The sequence below is a fragment of the Myotis yumanensis genome, unplaced genomic scaffold, assembly GCF_028538775.1.
Source record: "Myotis yumanensis isolate MYYU_CA2020_CCGP unplaced genomic scaffold, mMyoYum1.0.hap1 SCAF_17, whole genome shotgun sequence".
Lineage (NCBI taxonomy): Eukaryota > Metazoa > Chordata > Mammalia > Chiroptera > Vespertilionidae > Myotis > Myotis yumanensis.
In genome coordinates this window covers 13,062,781-13,079,793 of record NW_027223768.1, presented here as the reverse complement: position 1 = coordinate 13,079,793, position 17,013 = coordinate 13,062,781, and the positions used below count along the sequence as shown (strand labels likewise).

General features: G+C 58.3%; 1 protein-coding gene across 3 annotated transcripts; it reads right to left on the bottom strand.

The window, feature by feature from the left end:
- Positions 1 to 1,779: 1,779 nt before the first annotated feature.
- SEMA6C (semaphorin 6C) lies at positions 1,780 to 15,028 on the bottom strand. Of its 3 annotated transcripts, XM_070396139.1 has the most exons (20): positions 14,775 to 15,028; positions 12,793 to 12,838; positions 10,944 to 11,115; positions 9,000 to 9,114; positions 8,712 to 8,775; positions 8,502 to 8,558; positions 8,054 to 8,155; positions 7,738 to 7,828; positions 7,418 to 7,537; positions 7,155 to 7,243; positions 6,610 to 6,827; positions 6,217 to 6,348; positions 5,783 to 5,935; positions 5,380 to 5,553; positions 4,937 to 5,083; positions 4,572 to 4,649; positions 4,391 to 4,446; positions 4,193 to 4,237; positions 3,740 to 3,835; positions 1,780 to 3,343 (listed from the first exon to the last, which is right to left on the bottom strand). In XM_070396139.1, exons 3-20 carry the CDS (start codon positions 11,059 to 11,061, stop codon positions 2,358 to 2,360), a joined length of 2,841 nt encoding a protein of 946 aa, XP_070252240.1. In that variant the 5' UTR covers positions 11,062 to 11,115; positions 12,793 to 12,838; positions 14,775 to 15,028; the 3' UTR covers positions 1,780 to 2,357. The 3 variants fall into 3 exon arrangements, with proteins under 3 accessions (XP_070252240.1, XP_070252239.1, XP_070252241.1); XM_070396138.1 differs by lacking the exon at positions 14,775 to 15,028 and having other exon boundaries at positions 12,793 to 13,766; XM_070396140.1 differs by lacking the exons at positions 3,740 to 3,835; positions 14,775 to 15,028 and having other exon boundaries at positions 12,793 to 13,766.
- Between the last annotated feature and the right edge of the window lie 1,985 nt (positions 15,029 to 17,013).

Below are 17,013 nucleotides of genomic sequence, written 5' to 3'. Positions count from 1 at the left end.
TAACTGGCGGAGCCCAAGGACTGTTGCTCTCACTGCAACATAGTTGCTTTCACTCGCTCTGAGAAGGTTCTGCACCCCCAGAGAAGTCTCCATGCTTTATAGATAAGTGACCGCCCTTCACAACTAAACTGAAACCAGGACTTCAACCTGTAAATGGCTGCTGCCTGCAGCCACAGGTTCAGTTTCTCTTGTGCTTCTCTTTTGGGTCTGTATTTAAACTAAAGATCACTTATACTCCTTTCCCTGTCCCTCAGAGGCGTGTGAAAGGGGTGCATGCAGCCTTAAATTTTTTTTTCTTTGATCTGGCTTTAACACCTTGGGTTTTTAGAAAATACATTTTTATTTATCTCAGAGAGAGAGGGAGAGGGAGAGGGAGGTAGAAACATCAATGATGAGAGAGAATCATTGATCGGCTGCCTCCTGCCCGCCCCCAGCGGAGCAGCAGCCGCCCTGACCAGGGACCTCCTGGTTCATAGGCTCACCCACGGGGCCCTCAGCCGGCTGAGCACCTTGGTTTGAGGAGGATAATGAAGCCGGGTGACTGGGGGGATTCTCCACCCCGTCCTGGCTCTCCTCCACCATCCGGGAAGCTAGCAGTGGTTTCTAAGCATCTTGGTTAAGGAAGGCACCTAACGAGGGGAAACAGACCTAAAGGCCCTCTGCAACCTCCACTCCAACCTCCGAGCCGGTGCCACGAGCTCCACGCAGCACAGACTCTGGAGGGCAGTGTGGCCGGCAGGCTGAGGGGTGCGCAGTGTCCAAAAGGCATTTCAAAACCTGGAGGGCAGAATCTGTAAGTGAAGGTTGTGAGGATCCAGGGGAAACATTACTCAGTGCGAGGTCACAAGTGAGGAAGAGCCTACGCCTGAGTTTGGAGGAAACCACAGCCACCATGCTTTCTCCTTTAGAAAGTTTTTAGACATTGTCGTACGTGAGCCTCTCAAACAACCCCATTTTTTTTTTTTTTTTAACATGAGGAAAACCACTTAGGGCAGAGCTTTGACTTGTCAGGTCACAAAGTAGAAACAGTCCCAGGGTTCTTCAAGTTGTTCTTAGCAGTTTCCCGAAGAAGGCATGAACGCCTAAAGGCAGCGAACCGGAGGCGTCCTTAGCTGCAGGGCTTGATCCGGCCTCCAGGCGGCGCCAGCGCGGGGGGGCCTAGGGCTCCAACCGGGCGGATAACTCCGGCCACGCGCGGGCGAAAAACACTATTTGTAAATCCGCAAAAGTAGCCACAGCTGACGCGAGGCCTTCAGTGTCCTCAGCGCGAGGTAGTGGGCGGAGCAGGCGGTCCCGTTCGCCCCTCCCATTGGTCCCCGGGGGTAACTGACAGGTATCTACAGCCAGTCCCAGCGGGAGGCACATCATGACGATCGCGCGAGGCCCCAGGCGTGGCGAGACGCCGCGCATGCGCACGACGACCCCCGTGCTCGACACCCCTCCGGCTCCGCGAAGGGAAACTGCTCCTTAGGAAACAGCTGGGGCAGGCCCCGGGCTCCAGCAGAACCGAGCCCTTTGCGGTTTTTTTGCAGCGTCCCCCTCATGCAACCTAGACCCTTGGAATTCTCTTTAGGAGAAGATTTCCTGAGGTGAAAGTTAAATCACTTACGGGGCGGCTTCATTTTCTTTCTCCAAAAATAACCTCCCCCACCCGACGGGACAGGCCAGGAAAAAGCCCCTCTTACCTCAGTCCAGAAACGGGCTCCTAGAGCCCTCGCCCCCCTCCCCCCCCCGCGGACTTCACCTGGGGTCTCCTGGGCCCGGAGGCACCGCCACACCTTTTTATTTTTATTTTTTTGCTAATCTTGAGGAAACCTTTCCTGATGAGCCCCGGTGGGACTGCAGCCGCCCCATTACTCGGGAGGCCGAAGATGCAGGGGCGAAGGCGCCGGGAGGGAGCCGACCGACCCCCGCCCCGCCCCGCCCGTCCCCCCCCTCCCCTGGCGCGGGAATGAGGCGGCGGCTCGGGGAAAGCTGTATTGGGGAGCGAAGGCTCCTACACGGTAGGAGGCCCTCCCAGGAGGTCCGAGGATCAGTACACGACGCGCGTGGCCCCAGCCCCGTCCGTCCGTCTGTCCGCCGGCGGCCCGCCCGGGGCCCAGCCAGGGAGGAAGCCCAAAGGGCGAGTTAAGGCAGCTCGGCTGAGGGAGGGGAGCGGGCGGGCCGGCCCCTCCGGGAAAGCTGGCTCGCTGAGGGGCAGGCTCGGTCCCCCGCTCCGCCCTCGAGGGGACAGCGGGGAAGACAGTCAATAAATAAGCCCGAGGCGGGAGGGCCCGGCGCCTCGGGTCCGGGAAGGCTGCAGGTGTGGGGCCGGGGAGGGGGCCTATCCTGGGAGGCCGGTCCGCTCGCGGCTTCCTTCACAAGTTAAAATGGCTGCCGCCGGGGACGGCCAGCGGGGCGGGAGGCGCGACCGGGGGCAGCTTCCGGGGCTTCTGCAGGTCCACTCTCTTCAGGGTGCGGCCCCGGTAGCCCTCGGGGCGGCCCAGGTACAGGTGTCTCCCCGAGTCCCGGGAGGGGCCCCCCGAGGGCACGCGAGTGAGCAGGGCGGGGGGCGCCCGGTGGGAGGAGAAGGGCGGCCTCCGGCTGCCGCCCACCCCGAGCCGGGGAGCGGGGGCCGGCCGGCCGGGAGGCCTCGGACACTGCCCGTCCGGGGGCACGTCCAGCCGCAGGGGGGTCGCACATTCGCGGGGCAGGAGGCGGGAGCCGGCCGACCGGGCGGGGGGCGGGGGGCGGGGGGCCGGGGCGGGCTCCAGGGGCAGCGCCCGCGGGGCCGGCGGGGCGTGCAGGTGGCGCAGCAGCTCCTCCAGGGTCGTCACCTCCACCGCCCGCCCCGGGCAGCCGCGCGGCGGCGGCCTCACCAGCACGCGGGGCGCCGAGGCGCCGGCCGCGTTCCCGCGCGCGGGGCCGGGGGCCTCGGTGGCGTTGTTCCCGTTCTGGTTCCACTCCCAGGGGCCCCCCGCGGGGCGGAGGCGCTTGGCCGGCAGCTCGGGCGTGGACTCCGGGGTGGGCAGGCAGGCGAGGTCCGGCGGGGACCCGGCCTCGGGCGGAGGCAGGAAGGTGGTGTAGAGCTGGGGCGGCGGCGCGGGGTCTGCGTCCTTGGCGGGCGGCGGCGGCTCCGGGCCCGGCCCGTGCAACCGGGCCAGGCTGCGGAGGGAGAGGGGCCGCGGGAGCCCGGGGGCCTCCAGGTCCTTGCTCCGGCGTCGGTGGGCGCGGCGACAAGCGCAGGAGACCAGCAGGCCGGAGACCAGGGCGCCCAGGGCGAAGGCCGCGGCCACACAGGCCAGGAGCAGCGGGATGGGCACCGAGCGAGCGGCCGGGGCTGCGGGGAGGTCGCGGCGCACGCCTGCCAACCGAGAGGGAGGGGGAGGCTGAGCGGCAGCAGGAGGGCGGGCGGCAGGTTGCAGCGCTTCCCCGCGCCGGCTGCTGCTCGGCTCCAGCCAACACTCCTCGGGATCCCCTCCCCGACCCTCCAGCACACGGCCCGTCACACCACCCGCAGACACAAGCTGGAGCCGGGCCTGGGGAGCCCCCATCCCCGCTCTGGCCCCTGCAGCCAAGACAAGAGCAACTGCCAAGCTGCCCAGCGAGAGGAGGCGGGGCCGGGATGCCCACCTGTGGGGCGGGGAGGCTCCGAACAGGCATTAGTGAGCACCAGACACGGGACGCTAAAGGGCTTAGGATTCTTCCAGAACCGGCAGCCCCACACGGCACTCCTGTCCCTCCCAGCCGGCCCCCTTACCCTGAGTGTGAGCTCCAAGGGTGGAAGCCTGGGGCCGGGGGTGGGCTTCACTGGGGGGGCTGGGGGTCTCGGGGGAAGGGCCAGGACCCAGAAGCACTGGTGACAGAGACCAGGTCAGAGCCAGTGAGGCTCCCGCTCTCCTCTGACACCCACGGAGCAGTTCTCTCCCGCCCGCCCCCAGTTGGAACCCAAAGGCCCAGAACTCCAGTCTCTAGTTTCCTTGGGCTGCGGGGAAGGGCTCACCATGCAGGACATTCTGTTATGTGTTCAGAAACGATTAAGCACCCTATCGCGCGCGTGCCCACCACCGAGCTATCTGCTGGGTATTTGGAAGATGCTAACCCTGTCCTATGACTCTCTCCGGGTGTCCAGGGTGCTGGTCTGCTGCTGCCATGGCACAGACTTGAGTGAGTGTGGGATGAGTGAGGGAAGTGAAGTCGGGACAAGACTCACCATAAGCAGAGTTCCCTGTGCCAGACTGACTCCCGGTAGCTCCGTCTATGAAGGGACAGAGGACAAAGATGGGGGCCGGGGAAAGCTTCATGAACAGGGATTTTCACAGAAGGAACAAGGCCCCTGCCTGCACAGTATCTGTGGCCCTCAGAGCCACGTGCAGCTATGGCTGGAGCTGCAGCCTCCCCTTCCGTTTACCTTGGCAGTCGCCGTGCTCCGTGGATTCCTGGTTCCCAGCTGGATCCACATCAGTCCTAGGAGGACATGGCGATGACTCAGTGCAGTCATACATCTTGCCCCCACCCCCCACCCGGGCCCTCAGCTTCCTCTCTTATGGTGGGAACTTTCTCCCTAGGAGACCCGGGAGCCCCTCACTTACCCACCAGGTCCCCTGATATCCACACAGCCCCTGGAGCTATGCCATCCACAGTATGGGTCCTGAGAAGCCAAACAGCTCCTAGGGAAAACTGAGTCATGTGAGGCTGGGACCTTCTCCATTCCAATCACATTCCATTCAACTGCCTCTTCTACTCTCACCCTGGCCTACAGAAGGCTTTTAGCCCAATATTCCCATCCTATCCAGCCCAAACCCCATCCCAGAACCTAGTTACTGTGCCCCTGCAGAATGCTGGAGGCATCTCCCCACCAACCACCCCCTGTATTTCCCCCCAATGCCTGCATTCCAGAGTTCCTGCCGGCCCAGGGAGCCCACCCAGGCAGGGCCCGGCCTCAGGCCCCTCTCACCTCCGACAGGCTCCATGCCGGGCACACCGGCTGAGAGGGAGGTAGATGATGCAGCCAGAAAAAGCCACAAAGAGCCTGTGACCTTCAGTGTCCAGCTCCAGTCCTATCACCTGCCGTGCTGTTTGGGCCGCCCGCTTCCCACTGCACCTAGGGTGAGGCCAAAAGGAATCAAAGAAGGGGCAGGCCTGGTGAGGTTCTTTTTTCCCTGAATGTGGTGAGAGGCACAAGCAACTAAGTATGGCTCATGGAGCTGATGTCCCTGTGTGCCCACCCTGCCCCACCGCACTGTCCAGCTTCTCACCAAGCCCCTCTCTACGCCATAGCTTCTGCCCTATACAAGCCAGTGCTGGAGCTCCCACCCCATTCCCACATCCCCATCTACCATCTCACATCCCATTCCTGTTCTGCAGGCCGCCCGCCAGACAAAGGCCTCATGTCCTCACCGGGAGGGGCTGTAGGCATTGATCTCTTCCAACAGGATGGGCTCACGTCCTCCAGATTGTCCCCCTGGGGGCAGCACCTTCAGCACTGTTCCATCATTGGAGCCAAGGAACAGGACTGTGGTGTTACGATAGGGACCAGCCGTGCCATCCACAGCTACCTGGGTCAGTAGGGCCCTGGAGAAATAAGCCTTAGGTCAGGGCAACCCGCAAGTGGAAGCTTGGTGCTCCAAGGACAGCCCATGTGTCCTGGTACCCACTCCTGGGTCCTTCCCCAACCCGGGGTTTCCCTTCCCTTCCATTTTCATGGGCACTTCCTCCCGCCACTGTGATTCACCTTGTGGGGTCAGAGAAGGGGAGTGGCTGAGATGGGAGGGTAGTGGTCAGTGTTTTTTTAGCCCCATACCTGCTGGTGAGGGTAAGGAGAGGCTGGTGGGTGGCAGGTGGCACAGTGGGGTCCAGCAGTGGGTGAGCCTTGATGAAAGTCAGGACATCATCAGGGAGATCTCGAGACGAGGGGAATAAGGCAGCTACACCCACTCCTGCACAGGATCCTGGCCTGGTGGGCACATGGGAAGGGGCAGCCTTAGGGCAGGGAGCTGGGACGTAGGCTCTGTGCTGCCCACACACACTGCTCCTAAACATGACAGGTAGCCCTTGCTTCCCCTCCACACACTCACACTACTGCTTCCCTTCCCAGTTGCAGCTTGCCAGTCCCACTGCCAACACACCACAGCCTCCTCCCCAGGCACTGGACACCTTTCCCTTTCCTTACAACCCCATTTTGAGAGCAGACACTGCATGATTCTGACCCACAAAACCCACCCCCATCCTGGGTACCTGGGGGAGGGGACCCTGTCCTCAGACACAGGGGTCCAGGCCCCATCCGAACTCCTCTGCTCCTTGAACTTGCCCTCAAACCCACGTTCAATATCATCCAGGTAGAAGGCACAGACTGCAGAGCCAGGGATGCTGAGGAAGCCAGAAAAGGATGTGGGCTAGGTGTTAGAAGAGACAGCACAGCTCCTCCCTTCATGCACCATATTAGGGGGCAGAGCCTGAGAGGGTGGGGTGCCCTGGATGCCATGCTAGGAGAAAAAGGATGGGCAACACAGCAACTGGCTTTGAATGGAACGTCCCCTCACTGACGCCATCAGTAAACTTTGAAAGAGGAGCTTGGATGCTAGTGGGGCAGGGGACAGACTGGGCCATATTGGTTAGTCTAACACCAACCTATTGGTCTGGGTGCTGAAGACCCCAAAGAGAGCAGGGCGGCCATACAAGTTCACAGGCCCAGTCAAGGCCTGTAAGACGTCAAAATAGAAGGCGGCATCCCCAGGGACAGAGCAGTTGAGCCGAAGCTTCAGGAAGGATGTCCAATGACGGTCCAAGGCCCGCGGTGAGCCGCCCATGTCACGCTTACACACACGGGCCACACGGGAGAACTGGACCTGAAGGGGGACAAGGGGACAAGGGCAGAACAGTGAGAGACAACCTCAGGGCCAGGGAGATGAGAGGAATGCAGTGAGTTAGAGCACCAGGACACACATGTTAGGGATGGAGCAAGGAAGGGTATGCTGCACGAGGTCATTCTGGGTTAAGGATGAGGGACACAGAAGGATATGGGGGCAGAGGGCTAGGGTTGCTCCAACTTGGGGGCCCAGAGTCTAGGGGATTGCATTGTGGAGATCAGGGTCAGGAGCTGTCCCCTGACTCTGCCTTCACAGGATCCAGCAGAACCCTCAGCAACCCACCCCAGGTGCCCACCACCTCCTTACCCTCCCCAGCCGGGTGTCCTCCACGGAGACCTCTCGGAAGAAGAAGTAGACGTGGTCTCCATGCTCCAAGGCATGGACAAAGTGTGGCTCTGAGGGGGAGTGACAGGAAAGGGTCGGGAAGAGTATCAGTAACCTTCTCAGAAACTCCTGGCCCCATGCAGCCTCTCCCCTCTGCGCACATGGACACAGCCTGCTCCCTGCCACAGTCCGCCCCGTGCACCTCCTCCCCAAGAGCAGCCTCCCTCCCCCAGGCCCGCCCTGACCTCGGAGCCACTTGGAGTCGTACTTGGCTGAGCGGAGTGGGGGCTGAGGGCCAAGGCTTCTGTAAACTACAGCGTCACTGGCCTGGAAATCTGCAGCTGTGGCTGAATACAGGCTGCCCTCTGGAGGGAGGGGTAGGGTGGAGTCAGGGGATCTGCATTCTGGCTCTTCTTGGGCCTCCCACACCCCTACCTCAGTCTGACTCTGGCCTCTACCCCAGCTCTCCATTCAGGAGCATGGGGGGAAGACCAAATTGGGAGAGGGGCTAAGGTGGGAGCTCCCTCCAGCCACATGCCTGCTTCGCACATGCCCAGGTGCTCACCTGCAAAGACAGCTACGTTGGACTGGGTGGCATCAAAGGGGCATCGAGCCTGCCCACTCAGCTCTTCACCCTCCTGCTGCAGCGAAGTTATCTGGAAACAGAGGGAACAGGTTCTTGGAACCCTTGGGGTCTTAGAGTCAGGCTCCATCGCCTACTTCCTCATGTCCCCTTGCTTCCTTCCCCCACCCCTTCTGGACTGGACCCCTGAACCCTGGGCACTCCCATTCCCCCACCCCCACTGGTCTGTCCGCAACAAACTGTCCACTTGAGTTTTCCTCCCAGACCCACCCTGACCCCCGCACTCTCGCCTTTGTACCCCATAACTGCGGCACACGGGGCTGAATGAGTTCGTTCCACAAGCAAGGAGTGTCTGCGAGTCCGAGGGAACGAGAACACGGATGTAGTTGTAGCACTCGTCCTAGGGAACACAAACCTCTATGTCAGTGACAGGGTCCCTGGGACTGGGACGGGGGGTCACAGGAAGTAAGTCCAGTCCCCTTGAACAGTCAGATCAACGTGGGGTAAATTTCCCACTAAGCTATTCACTAGCCCTTGGCCTGGGCAAGTCCTTCATTGGAGCCTCACTTTTCTTTTTTGTGAAGCAGTGAAAGAAGCTAAAAACCATTCATTCTCTTTCCTGCACATTTTCCTCTGGGTCCTGAGATGAGGGAGTGGGTAGGAAATTGGGCACAGTACGAGACTGCGAGGGCAGAGCCTGGAGGCAGGGTGATCTCCTTCCCTCAGATTCTCCTTCTCCTCCTCACCGTCAGCTTCCCCCGCACAGCGCAGTTCTCCATGTCCTGGCTCCTCCATGTGAGATACTGAAGGGAGAAGCGGGAGAGGGAAAATCGTGGGGCAGCCTGGACCCCGCCCACATAGTGCTTCTTTTGGATTCTTTTTCCCACCCCCTTGACTCCCATTAGACCCTCCCCAGCCTCATCTCTGTGGGCACCTCCTCCCAACCAGCCCCTCACCTTGTTGGGCACCAGTCCCTCCCCTTCTTCTTGAGCTTGTAGATCGAAGGAGAAAACATGATCCCTGAGGAGACAGGTAAAGAGGATCAGAGACAAGCCAAGGCACCCACCTGAGATCCTTAGTCCTACCCTTGTCCACGTTCAGCTGCTCAGGGACAAGCAGGGCGAACCTCCTGCTCTCTACCCTCCCCCTTCCTCCATGCCTTGGCATTTGTGCTCTGGGTCCCAGCATGTCCATGTCCCAGGAGCATGTGTGTCAGCCCCACAACTGTGCCGCTGCTAGTTTACCGGGCAGCCACTAGCAAGGTCCGGTTCAAGGTCAGAAATTTCTGGAAGTCCAGCCCAAGTTCTGCAACCACAGCATCATCCTCCAGGCCCCGGAACCAGGATAATGGGGAAGTACCTGGAAGGCACAGAGAGGTGGGTGTTGAGAGCCAGCCAAGACACACTCCCGCAACACCCTCTCCAACCAGATGAAACCCAGCCACGGACACAGTGGATATGTGAGATGAGTTGTGAGGTATTAATTAAGTAACCTATTAAGAAAAATAATACCAGCTAACTCTGAGCACTTAACCTCTGCCAAACTCTGTGTTAACACCTTAGGTGCACTGTCACAATACAACAACCCTATGAGGTCGGTACTAATGGTGGTCCCATTTTACAGATGAGTAGCTTGAGGCTTAAAGACATTATGGAATTTGCATAGCTCATTTACCTTGGAAGCAGCAGGTACCTGGATTCAGCTGTCAGACTCCAGAGCTGAGCCCAATCCCTTCTTGGTGCTGCCTTAGGGCTAGTGATTCTCTTTTGTGTCTACAATGTACTCTGTCCATTCTGGAGCTTTTACTCACCCCATTTCTCCCAGACCTCTCTTTGCACCCTCCCCTCAAGGCCCCTCACAGGCCACCTCAGCACTCCAAGGTTTCTGCCTCCTCTGACCAACTGCAGCACCCACCTGACCTGATCATGGAAATCACAGTCATCAGTACTCAAAGGGAGTCTAGAGTTCAGCGGTAGATGGTTTAACATTTGCTTAGAACTGTGTCTGGCACAGATAAGTGGTTGCTATCTTATCTATCCCCTAGTAGTTCTTCCCAATAACCCGAGTGCAGTTCCTTCATCCTTAAAATTACTCTAAATCCTACATATATAACAGGAACCTGAAATAGATAAAATTCTCAGAAAAAGTGGGTTTATGGTATCCCTCACGGTAGGACATGGGCTTAATAATAGTATTGGTACAAGTGGTGGAGAGGGACGTGAAAGGTACTGGGAACCACTGAACTAGTCCCAAGCCTGCCTTTTGTAGCTAATGATAATGGTAAGCATGTAGAAAGCATTCACTTTGTGCCAGATAGCCCTTGCACTTTACATGCATTACCTAATTTAATCCCTAAATAACTCTATGAGGTGGAATACTTGCAGATGAGGAGACTGAGGCAAAGAAAGGGTAAAGTACTAGAGCAAGGCCCTAACCAGTTTGGCTCAGTGGATAGAGCGTCGGCCTGCGGACTCAAGGGTCCCAGGTTCGATTCCAGTCAAGGGCATGTACCTTGGTTGCAGGCACATCCCCAGTGGGGAGTGTGCAGGAGGCAGCTGATGGATGTTTCTCTCTCATCGATGTTTCTAACTCTCTATCCCTCTCCCTTCCTCTCTGTAAAATATCAATAAAAATATATTTTTTTTAAAAAGTACTAGAGCAAGGTCACATAGCTAGTGAGCAATTTAGCAGGGATTCCCACCTGTTCAGGTTTGGCCTGGCTGAGAGCCACGTTCTTAACTACCATACGATGCTGCCTCAAAGTGAAGAAAGTTGGCCCAGGGATGAGAAGTGACTGAAGTGAGGTGCCAGCTCTCTTTATGTGTTTGCTCCCCTTTGCTGGTCAGGCTCTGAGCTTCATTGAGGCTGGGAGCCTTCCTGCACCTTGCCTCCCACACATAGGTCTCAGTGTTTAATTTCTTTTAATTTTTTATTTATTTTATATTGAGTTCAGAGAGGAAGGGAGAGAGAAATGGAAACATCAATGATGAGAGAGAATCATTGATCGGCTGCCTTCTGCACGCCCCACACTGGGGATCTAGTCTGCAACCCGGGCATATGGCTTGAATGGGAATCAAATCGTGATCTCCAGGTTCACAGGTCAACACTCAACCACTGAGCTATGCCGGCCGGGCCTCAGTGTCTAATTTCTAAGCTCATACCCCAAGAGTGTGGTACTGGGCACTCACCTTGCAGGTCAGAGATCAGCAGAGGGAGGGGGTCCCGGGGAAAGGTGGCCTGGGTGTGGGGAAGTGAGAGCAGCAGCAGCAGGAGCAGCAAGGGCATGAAGTAGGGGGCACGGGGCATCCTGTGCGGGGCAGCTCAGGCCCCAGGGGGTGCCCCCTCACCCATATGCTGGCCCTGAAAGAGGACACAGAGAACAGTGGGGGCGGGGCCCAATTCTCTCCACCCTGGAAGCAGGCAGGCTCCTCCCCCTGGTCTATCCCCAGAAGACCCTAGGGAATGGGGGAAAGAACCCTCTCTCTGGCACTGCCTTCGTCCAACCAACTGTCACTGTCACTCAAGGCCCTACCCTCTCCAACTGGCCCAGGCTGGCTGGTGCGAGGCCTGCCTGCATGACCCCAGGTGAGGACAGGACACCCCGCTCCCCTCCCAGCCTTCTCACTCAGCCTATCCTCACTCCAGACTGGGCCTGGGACATTCAGTAGATGACACCTCCTGGCCCCCCTCTTGCTAACCCCTTCCCAGCTATAATTAGACACTAAAGCCTTAAAATTATAAATAGTGACTCCTTGGCACTGGGAGGAGGAAGAGGGCACCATGTCTGACTCCCCCTACATTTCAGACCCCCAGGGCACCCTGGAAGCACCACAGGCACTGAGCCCGGGCAGAGGCAGCTGTGAGATAGCCACTGTCCTCTTTAGGGCTGAGGAAGAGCACAGTTGGGGAAGGCAGCCTAAGGGTCATTGTCCCGGTCTAAACTCATGTTTCAGGGGCCCTCCCCATTGGTAGGGAGAAGCTGGGGGGGAGGGGGGAGAGTGAGGGGAGTTGCTGCTGTCTTAGCCAAAAATGAATCTGCATCAAAGCCAGATCAGAGGCTAAATTTAGCTCTGGCTGCAGCTGTCTGCCCGACCACTGTGCCCCTTCCCAGCCTCTCTATCCCCCTGCTCCCTCCCCAGCTCCTAAGAACCAGTGCTTCTACTTAATGGGGGGAGGGGGAAGTGCAGACACACCCCCTGTGAGGAGCCAGGGATAGAAGGGGCTACACTGGTGAGGAGAAATGGCTGCACATGTCCCTCTTTCTCTTCCTTCCCGCTTCGGGCTACCTCAAAATGGAAATATAAATTATTCAATGACAGGCAGGCAATCATAGTCCAAGAAAAGAAGGGCAGGGTGGGAGGGATGGTGAGACAACCTCCCTTCCCACCCATCAGCCTCCCCTCTCTGACCCACAGTGGGAGGTGTACACCAACTCCCTGCCTTCCCCTGAAATTGAAGTAAGGGTCTGAGCAGGTTCCAGAAATCAGGTCAGAAAGGGTGAGAATCCTTTCTTTCTGTGAACAGACAGCTACCTTTTACGTCCTTAGTTGCCCATCCTGCCATGCCCCCTGAGCTTCCAGGCCCAGCCCATTCCATCTCCTCAACAATTCCACCCTTGGAGCCAGGACCCAAGTGTACCCACCCCCACTCCAGCGTCACTGATGGGGAGATTGACGTCAGATGGGGTCTCAAGAGAGCTAGAGGAGGGGAAGGGGTAGTAACACCTAGATGACCCCCCTCCCCGGAGGCAGAGCAGTCAGCTAGCTAACGACCCTCTGGCGCTAAAAAGCCAAGCCTCCCTCCCCCACACTTCCACCATGTTTCTGGATGCTGGAACTCCCAGGGGAAGAGGTAGGGAGGGACACGGATTGTCTCCTATCCTTACCCTCCTGCCCCCGCCCCAAGTTGCCCTGGGCAACAAGTATCTTCACCCAGGAAACAACTTTGATCTGTGGCAAGTGGGGAGAACATCCAGACCCTCTGCCTGCTCCCAGGCCATGCTAGCTTCCATCCCCCGCCCTCATCACCTTTCCTTACCTGGGTGATGACTGCTGTTGGGGTTTGAGGATAGAAGACCTTTGACCTGATGGAAGGAGGGACAGAGGAGGGAAGAGACTGTGTTACTACACTTCCTTACCACATCCCTTAAAAGTAAATGTGAATATTCAGAAGTCTAGTGAGACTAGGATAGAGATGCTGGTGTGTGTGTGTGTGTGTGTGTGTGTGTGTGTGTGTGTGTGTGTTGACATTGAGCTTGGTTACGAAGGTGCTGGCAGCTTCATGCCCAGAGATGTGAGGGCAGGGGCTGGGGCTGGCTCCTAGTCGGAAACTGCTGAAACTGCAGGACCAGTCTTGGGAAAGAGGTAACTGGGGGAGTTTGTCGGGCACGATGACCACTCCCACGCTAAAACCCTCAGAATCCAGCAGCCTTCTTAGCAAAAGCGCCCTAGCTGGGGACAATAGAGGCTAATTTGCATCTCATTTACATGCTCTTCATTTCTAGGCAAAATGTTGATATCAGGCATCCCCATCCCCTTCCTTCTTCCTGAGCGAGCAGGCCATGCCTCCCTCTCACCCAATCTCCTTCCACCCCACCCCCCACCCAGGTCCAGCCTCTAAAAACACTTGGTTGGCCTTTGCATGGGCCCCTAGACTTAATGATATAGCTTTAAGAGGGCTTTCCTTGGCTGTTTTGGGGGAGCAGCATCTGAGCAGCCTGGGGACAGGCTTATCCTGCTGGGACCAATCCCAGCTGCTCCATACCCCCATCTGAGGCAAATGGGGGAGGCCTGGCCGCCCTTTCTCCCCCTCCTCTTCCCTTGCTGGAAAGAGGAAACAGCCTTTCTCTCCTCTCCTGGCCCCGAAGCCACCTCTGGGGAGTGGCCGAGGTCAAAGCCAGAGTCTAGCGGGGGCTGGGGCCGAGATGGAGAAGGGGAGACCGGGCTGGGGACAATAGCAGGAAGCCCTCCGGCTGGCCGCCCGCCCCAGTCCACCTTCCTCTGAGGGAGCGGGGGGCGCGCCGAGGAGCCTCGCGGAACAGACGCTTTCGCACCTCCAAGACATTTCCCCACCCTCAGCTCTCAGCCCCCAGCTCACACCTCCCCTCCCTCCCACCCAGCCCCCAACGAGGATAACCCAGGTGTCCATCGCCTCGCATCGGTGGGCCCGGGGCCAGGGGCTCGACGTGTCTCCCCCTCACTGGATCCGAGGCTCCGAGAGGGGCGGGTAGCAGAGTCTGGGCCGGGACCGGGTCCCAGAGCCACGTTAGCGGGAGGAGGGGCTGGAGGGGCCTGCAAGCGCAGACCAAGCAGGGATGGAAGCGGGGGTGGGGGAGCAGAGGCGGGTCTCCGAGGCCAGGGAAACAGGGTCAGAGGCTGGGAACCGATGAGGGCGGGTCCGGGGCCAGCGCCGACCCGGGTCGGCAGGCTCGGAGGCAGCCGCCAGCTCGTCTCTCCTCCTCGGGAGACCTAGGTCTAACAAAGCCCCGGACAGAGTGGGGTGCGGGAAGGAGATGGCTCTGGGACTGATGTTTCTTGAGGACCCCATTCCCCGACACTGTGCCGGGGCCAATCCCTTGGGGGGTGCAAGCCCAAGGACAGAGGTGCAGCCGTGACACCAAGTCCGAAACGACGCGTCCCCCCCTTCCCATCCTCGCAGGGGCATCAAGAGGACCTGGTTGTACGCGGGTCACGGAGCCTTAGTTTCTCTGATGGGGAGGCAAGGGACCGGGTTTTCCACCCTCCGCACAGTGCGCGCCTCAAATCATCCATCTTCGCGCTCCCCAATTCAGGAGACAAGACTCGGTCTGCAGAGGCGCCCAGACCCTGCGCCTACCGCACAGTGACGCGCTCTACAGCCCCCTCCGCGCACCCCAACTCCACCGACCCTCTCCGCCAGCCAGGCACCTCGCGCACTGGCATCTCCCGGGTGCCTCGCGCACTTAGGAATCTTGCCTCCAGCCAGCCGCGCCCCGTCCTCCCTGCCTCCCTGCAGCCCTGTCCCAGCTCCGGGGTACTTGCTCCGAGATCCGAGCTAGCGGGGTCGAGAGGGCAGCGGGCGGGCAGCGGCCCCGCACCGCGCCGACTTCGCGATCCGTGGTTGGGGCTCTGGCGAGGTGTGATGAGCGTACGAGTTGGACGGGGCTTGGGTCTGGATTCCCGGGCGCTGTCCAGTCCCGCCAGCCCAGTCGCAGCCCCCAATCCCGCCGCGGGTCCGCGGAGGAAAACAATGCGACCGCCCGGAGGTCTGGGCCGGGCCCCAGCAGCCCCTCCCGCCTCCCGGTCGGACCCGCCTCCGGTCCGCCTCGAGTTCGCCGCAACTAATCGGGCTCTCGCAGGCTGGCTAGACCCCGCCTCCTCGACACATTTCCACCAATAGTCCTCCTCGGGGGCGGGGCGCCTGGAGCACCGCCCAGTGAGAGGCCAGGCCGGGAGCTGAGCTGGAGACCAAAGCCAAGCTGGAGCTGAAGAGACCCCGGGCTACTGCTGAGAGCCAGACGGAGGAGGGGGTCCCACGTCTTAACGCGGAGAGGCCCTGGAAAGAAAGAGCCGCTGGGAGGAGACAAGAAACCCAGGGACCGCAGCTGGGCTGGGCTGTCAGAGCCGGCGGGACCCTCCCTCCCCTCCTTTCCTCTACAATGGCTTTGGCTACCCTGCTCCCTGGGGAGTCTCCCGCCGCCAACTTTCTGTTCGTCTTTTCTAGTTTTTTGTTTTGTTTTGTTTTTACCTCAACCCTCTTATTTTTCCCCATGTGCCTCCTCTGGTTCCTCCTGACCCCAGTAAGGGAGGCCTGCATGCACTCAAGGGCTTGAGGCCTGAGACAGGAAGGAGGTCTTCCTAGTCCCCATCATCTCCTCCCCTCCCACCTCTACTGCCACAGCAGGACTAGCTTGGGCAACTAAGCCAGGACCTAAGGAGCCAGGATGCCAGAGTGGCTGGTAGTCAGGCTACTAGTTGATGGAAGAACACAGGTGAGTCAGGCTAAAGCCGAAAGAGAGATGTGGAGATCAAGACAAACTGAGTCAGAGAATCAGAGGAAAAGTGACCAGCTGTCCCAATTCCACATAGCCTTACTGTCCCCAAATACAGGGTTAGTTATGTCCCATCTTTCCTCAGAGAACCCTGGACATCCCTCCAAACAGCAAAACTGAAAACTGCTCCTTTCCCATCCCCACCTTCCATAAAGATCCTTTGATTCTGGCCCTGGCTGGGATGCTCTAACCAGAGCATCCTTCTGGTATGCCAAGGCTGTGGGTTTGATTTCCCGTCGGGACACATACAAGAATCAACCAACGGCCCTAGCCAGTTTGGCTCTGTGGATAGAGCGGCGGCCTGTGGACTAAAGGAACTCAAGGGTCCTAGGGTCAGGCCAAGAGCACATGACCCGGTTTCGGGCTCAATCCCCTCCTCCCCAGTAAGGGGGTGTGCAGGAGGCAGCCGATCCATGATTCTCTCTCATCATTGATGTTTCTCTCAATCGCTCTCTCTCCCTCTCTCTCTCTCTCCCCCCCCTTCCTCTTTGAAATCAATTAAAAAATATTATTAAAAAAATAATCAACCAATGAATGCATAAATAAGTGGAGCAACAAATTGATGTTTCTCTCTCTCTCTGTTTAAAATTAAATAAGTAAATAAACAAACAAACGACTCTTTGATTCTGGGACTGTCAGTGGGAAGGAAGAATAGGCTACTTCAGACAGCACTGATTGGCTCCCACCTTGGTATTGCCTGCTAAGATTCTCCCCTGCGTGGGGGGTGGGACACAATACAAACGTTCTCAAAATTCCCAGGATAGTGGGTGGCCTGGGAGACATTGGCATTCTTGGGTAGTTTTATCTGAATGAGCACCTCTTTCCTCCATGCCCCACATCCTCTTCCCTGGACTGAAGGAAAGGAGAGATGAGTTTGCTACATCTAGCCAGTCTTTACTGGACTAAGATCAGGATGCAAAGCATCACTAACTGGGCTGAACCCCACCACAAAGAAGCAAGAGATATAAACATACATACACTCACACACATACATACACACAACACAGAAACAGAGACACAGATGGAAGGCCAGGTAAACCAGTGAGATAAACAGAATCAGAAAAAATGGAACAATACATATACAAGGTTAATTGCTAAGTATCTTGGGTCTAAGGCAATTCAGTGGCCAGTGGGGCTGTTTTAAAGCCTGAGAAAAGGTTTTTGGAGAAAGACACCTCAAAATATAGAGGTTAAGCCCTAACCGGTGTGGCTCAGTGGGTAGAGCATCG

Excerpts from the sequence above, each read along its gene's own strand:
- SEMA6C (XM_070396139.1), bottom strand. The coding sequence starts at position 11,061 with ATGCCCCGTGCCCCCTACTTCATGCCCTTGCTGCTCCTGCTGCTGCTG. Across the intron at positions 5,084-5,379 it reads AATGCCTACAGCCCCTCCCG|GTGCAGTGGGAAGCGGGCGG; the intron begins GTGAGGACATGA and ends GCCTCACCCTAG. Across the intron at positions 3,836-4,192 it reads CACAGGGAACTCTGCTTATG|TGCTTCTGGGTCCTGGCCCT; the intron begins GTGAGTCTTGTC and ends CTCTGTCACCAG.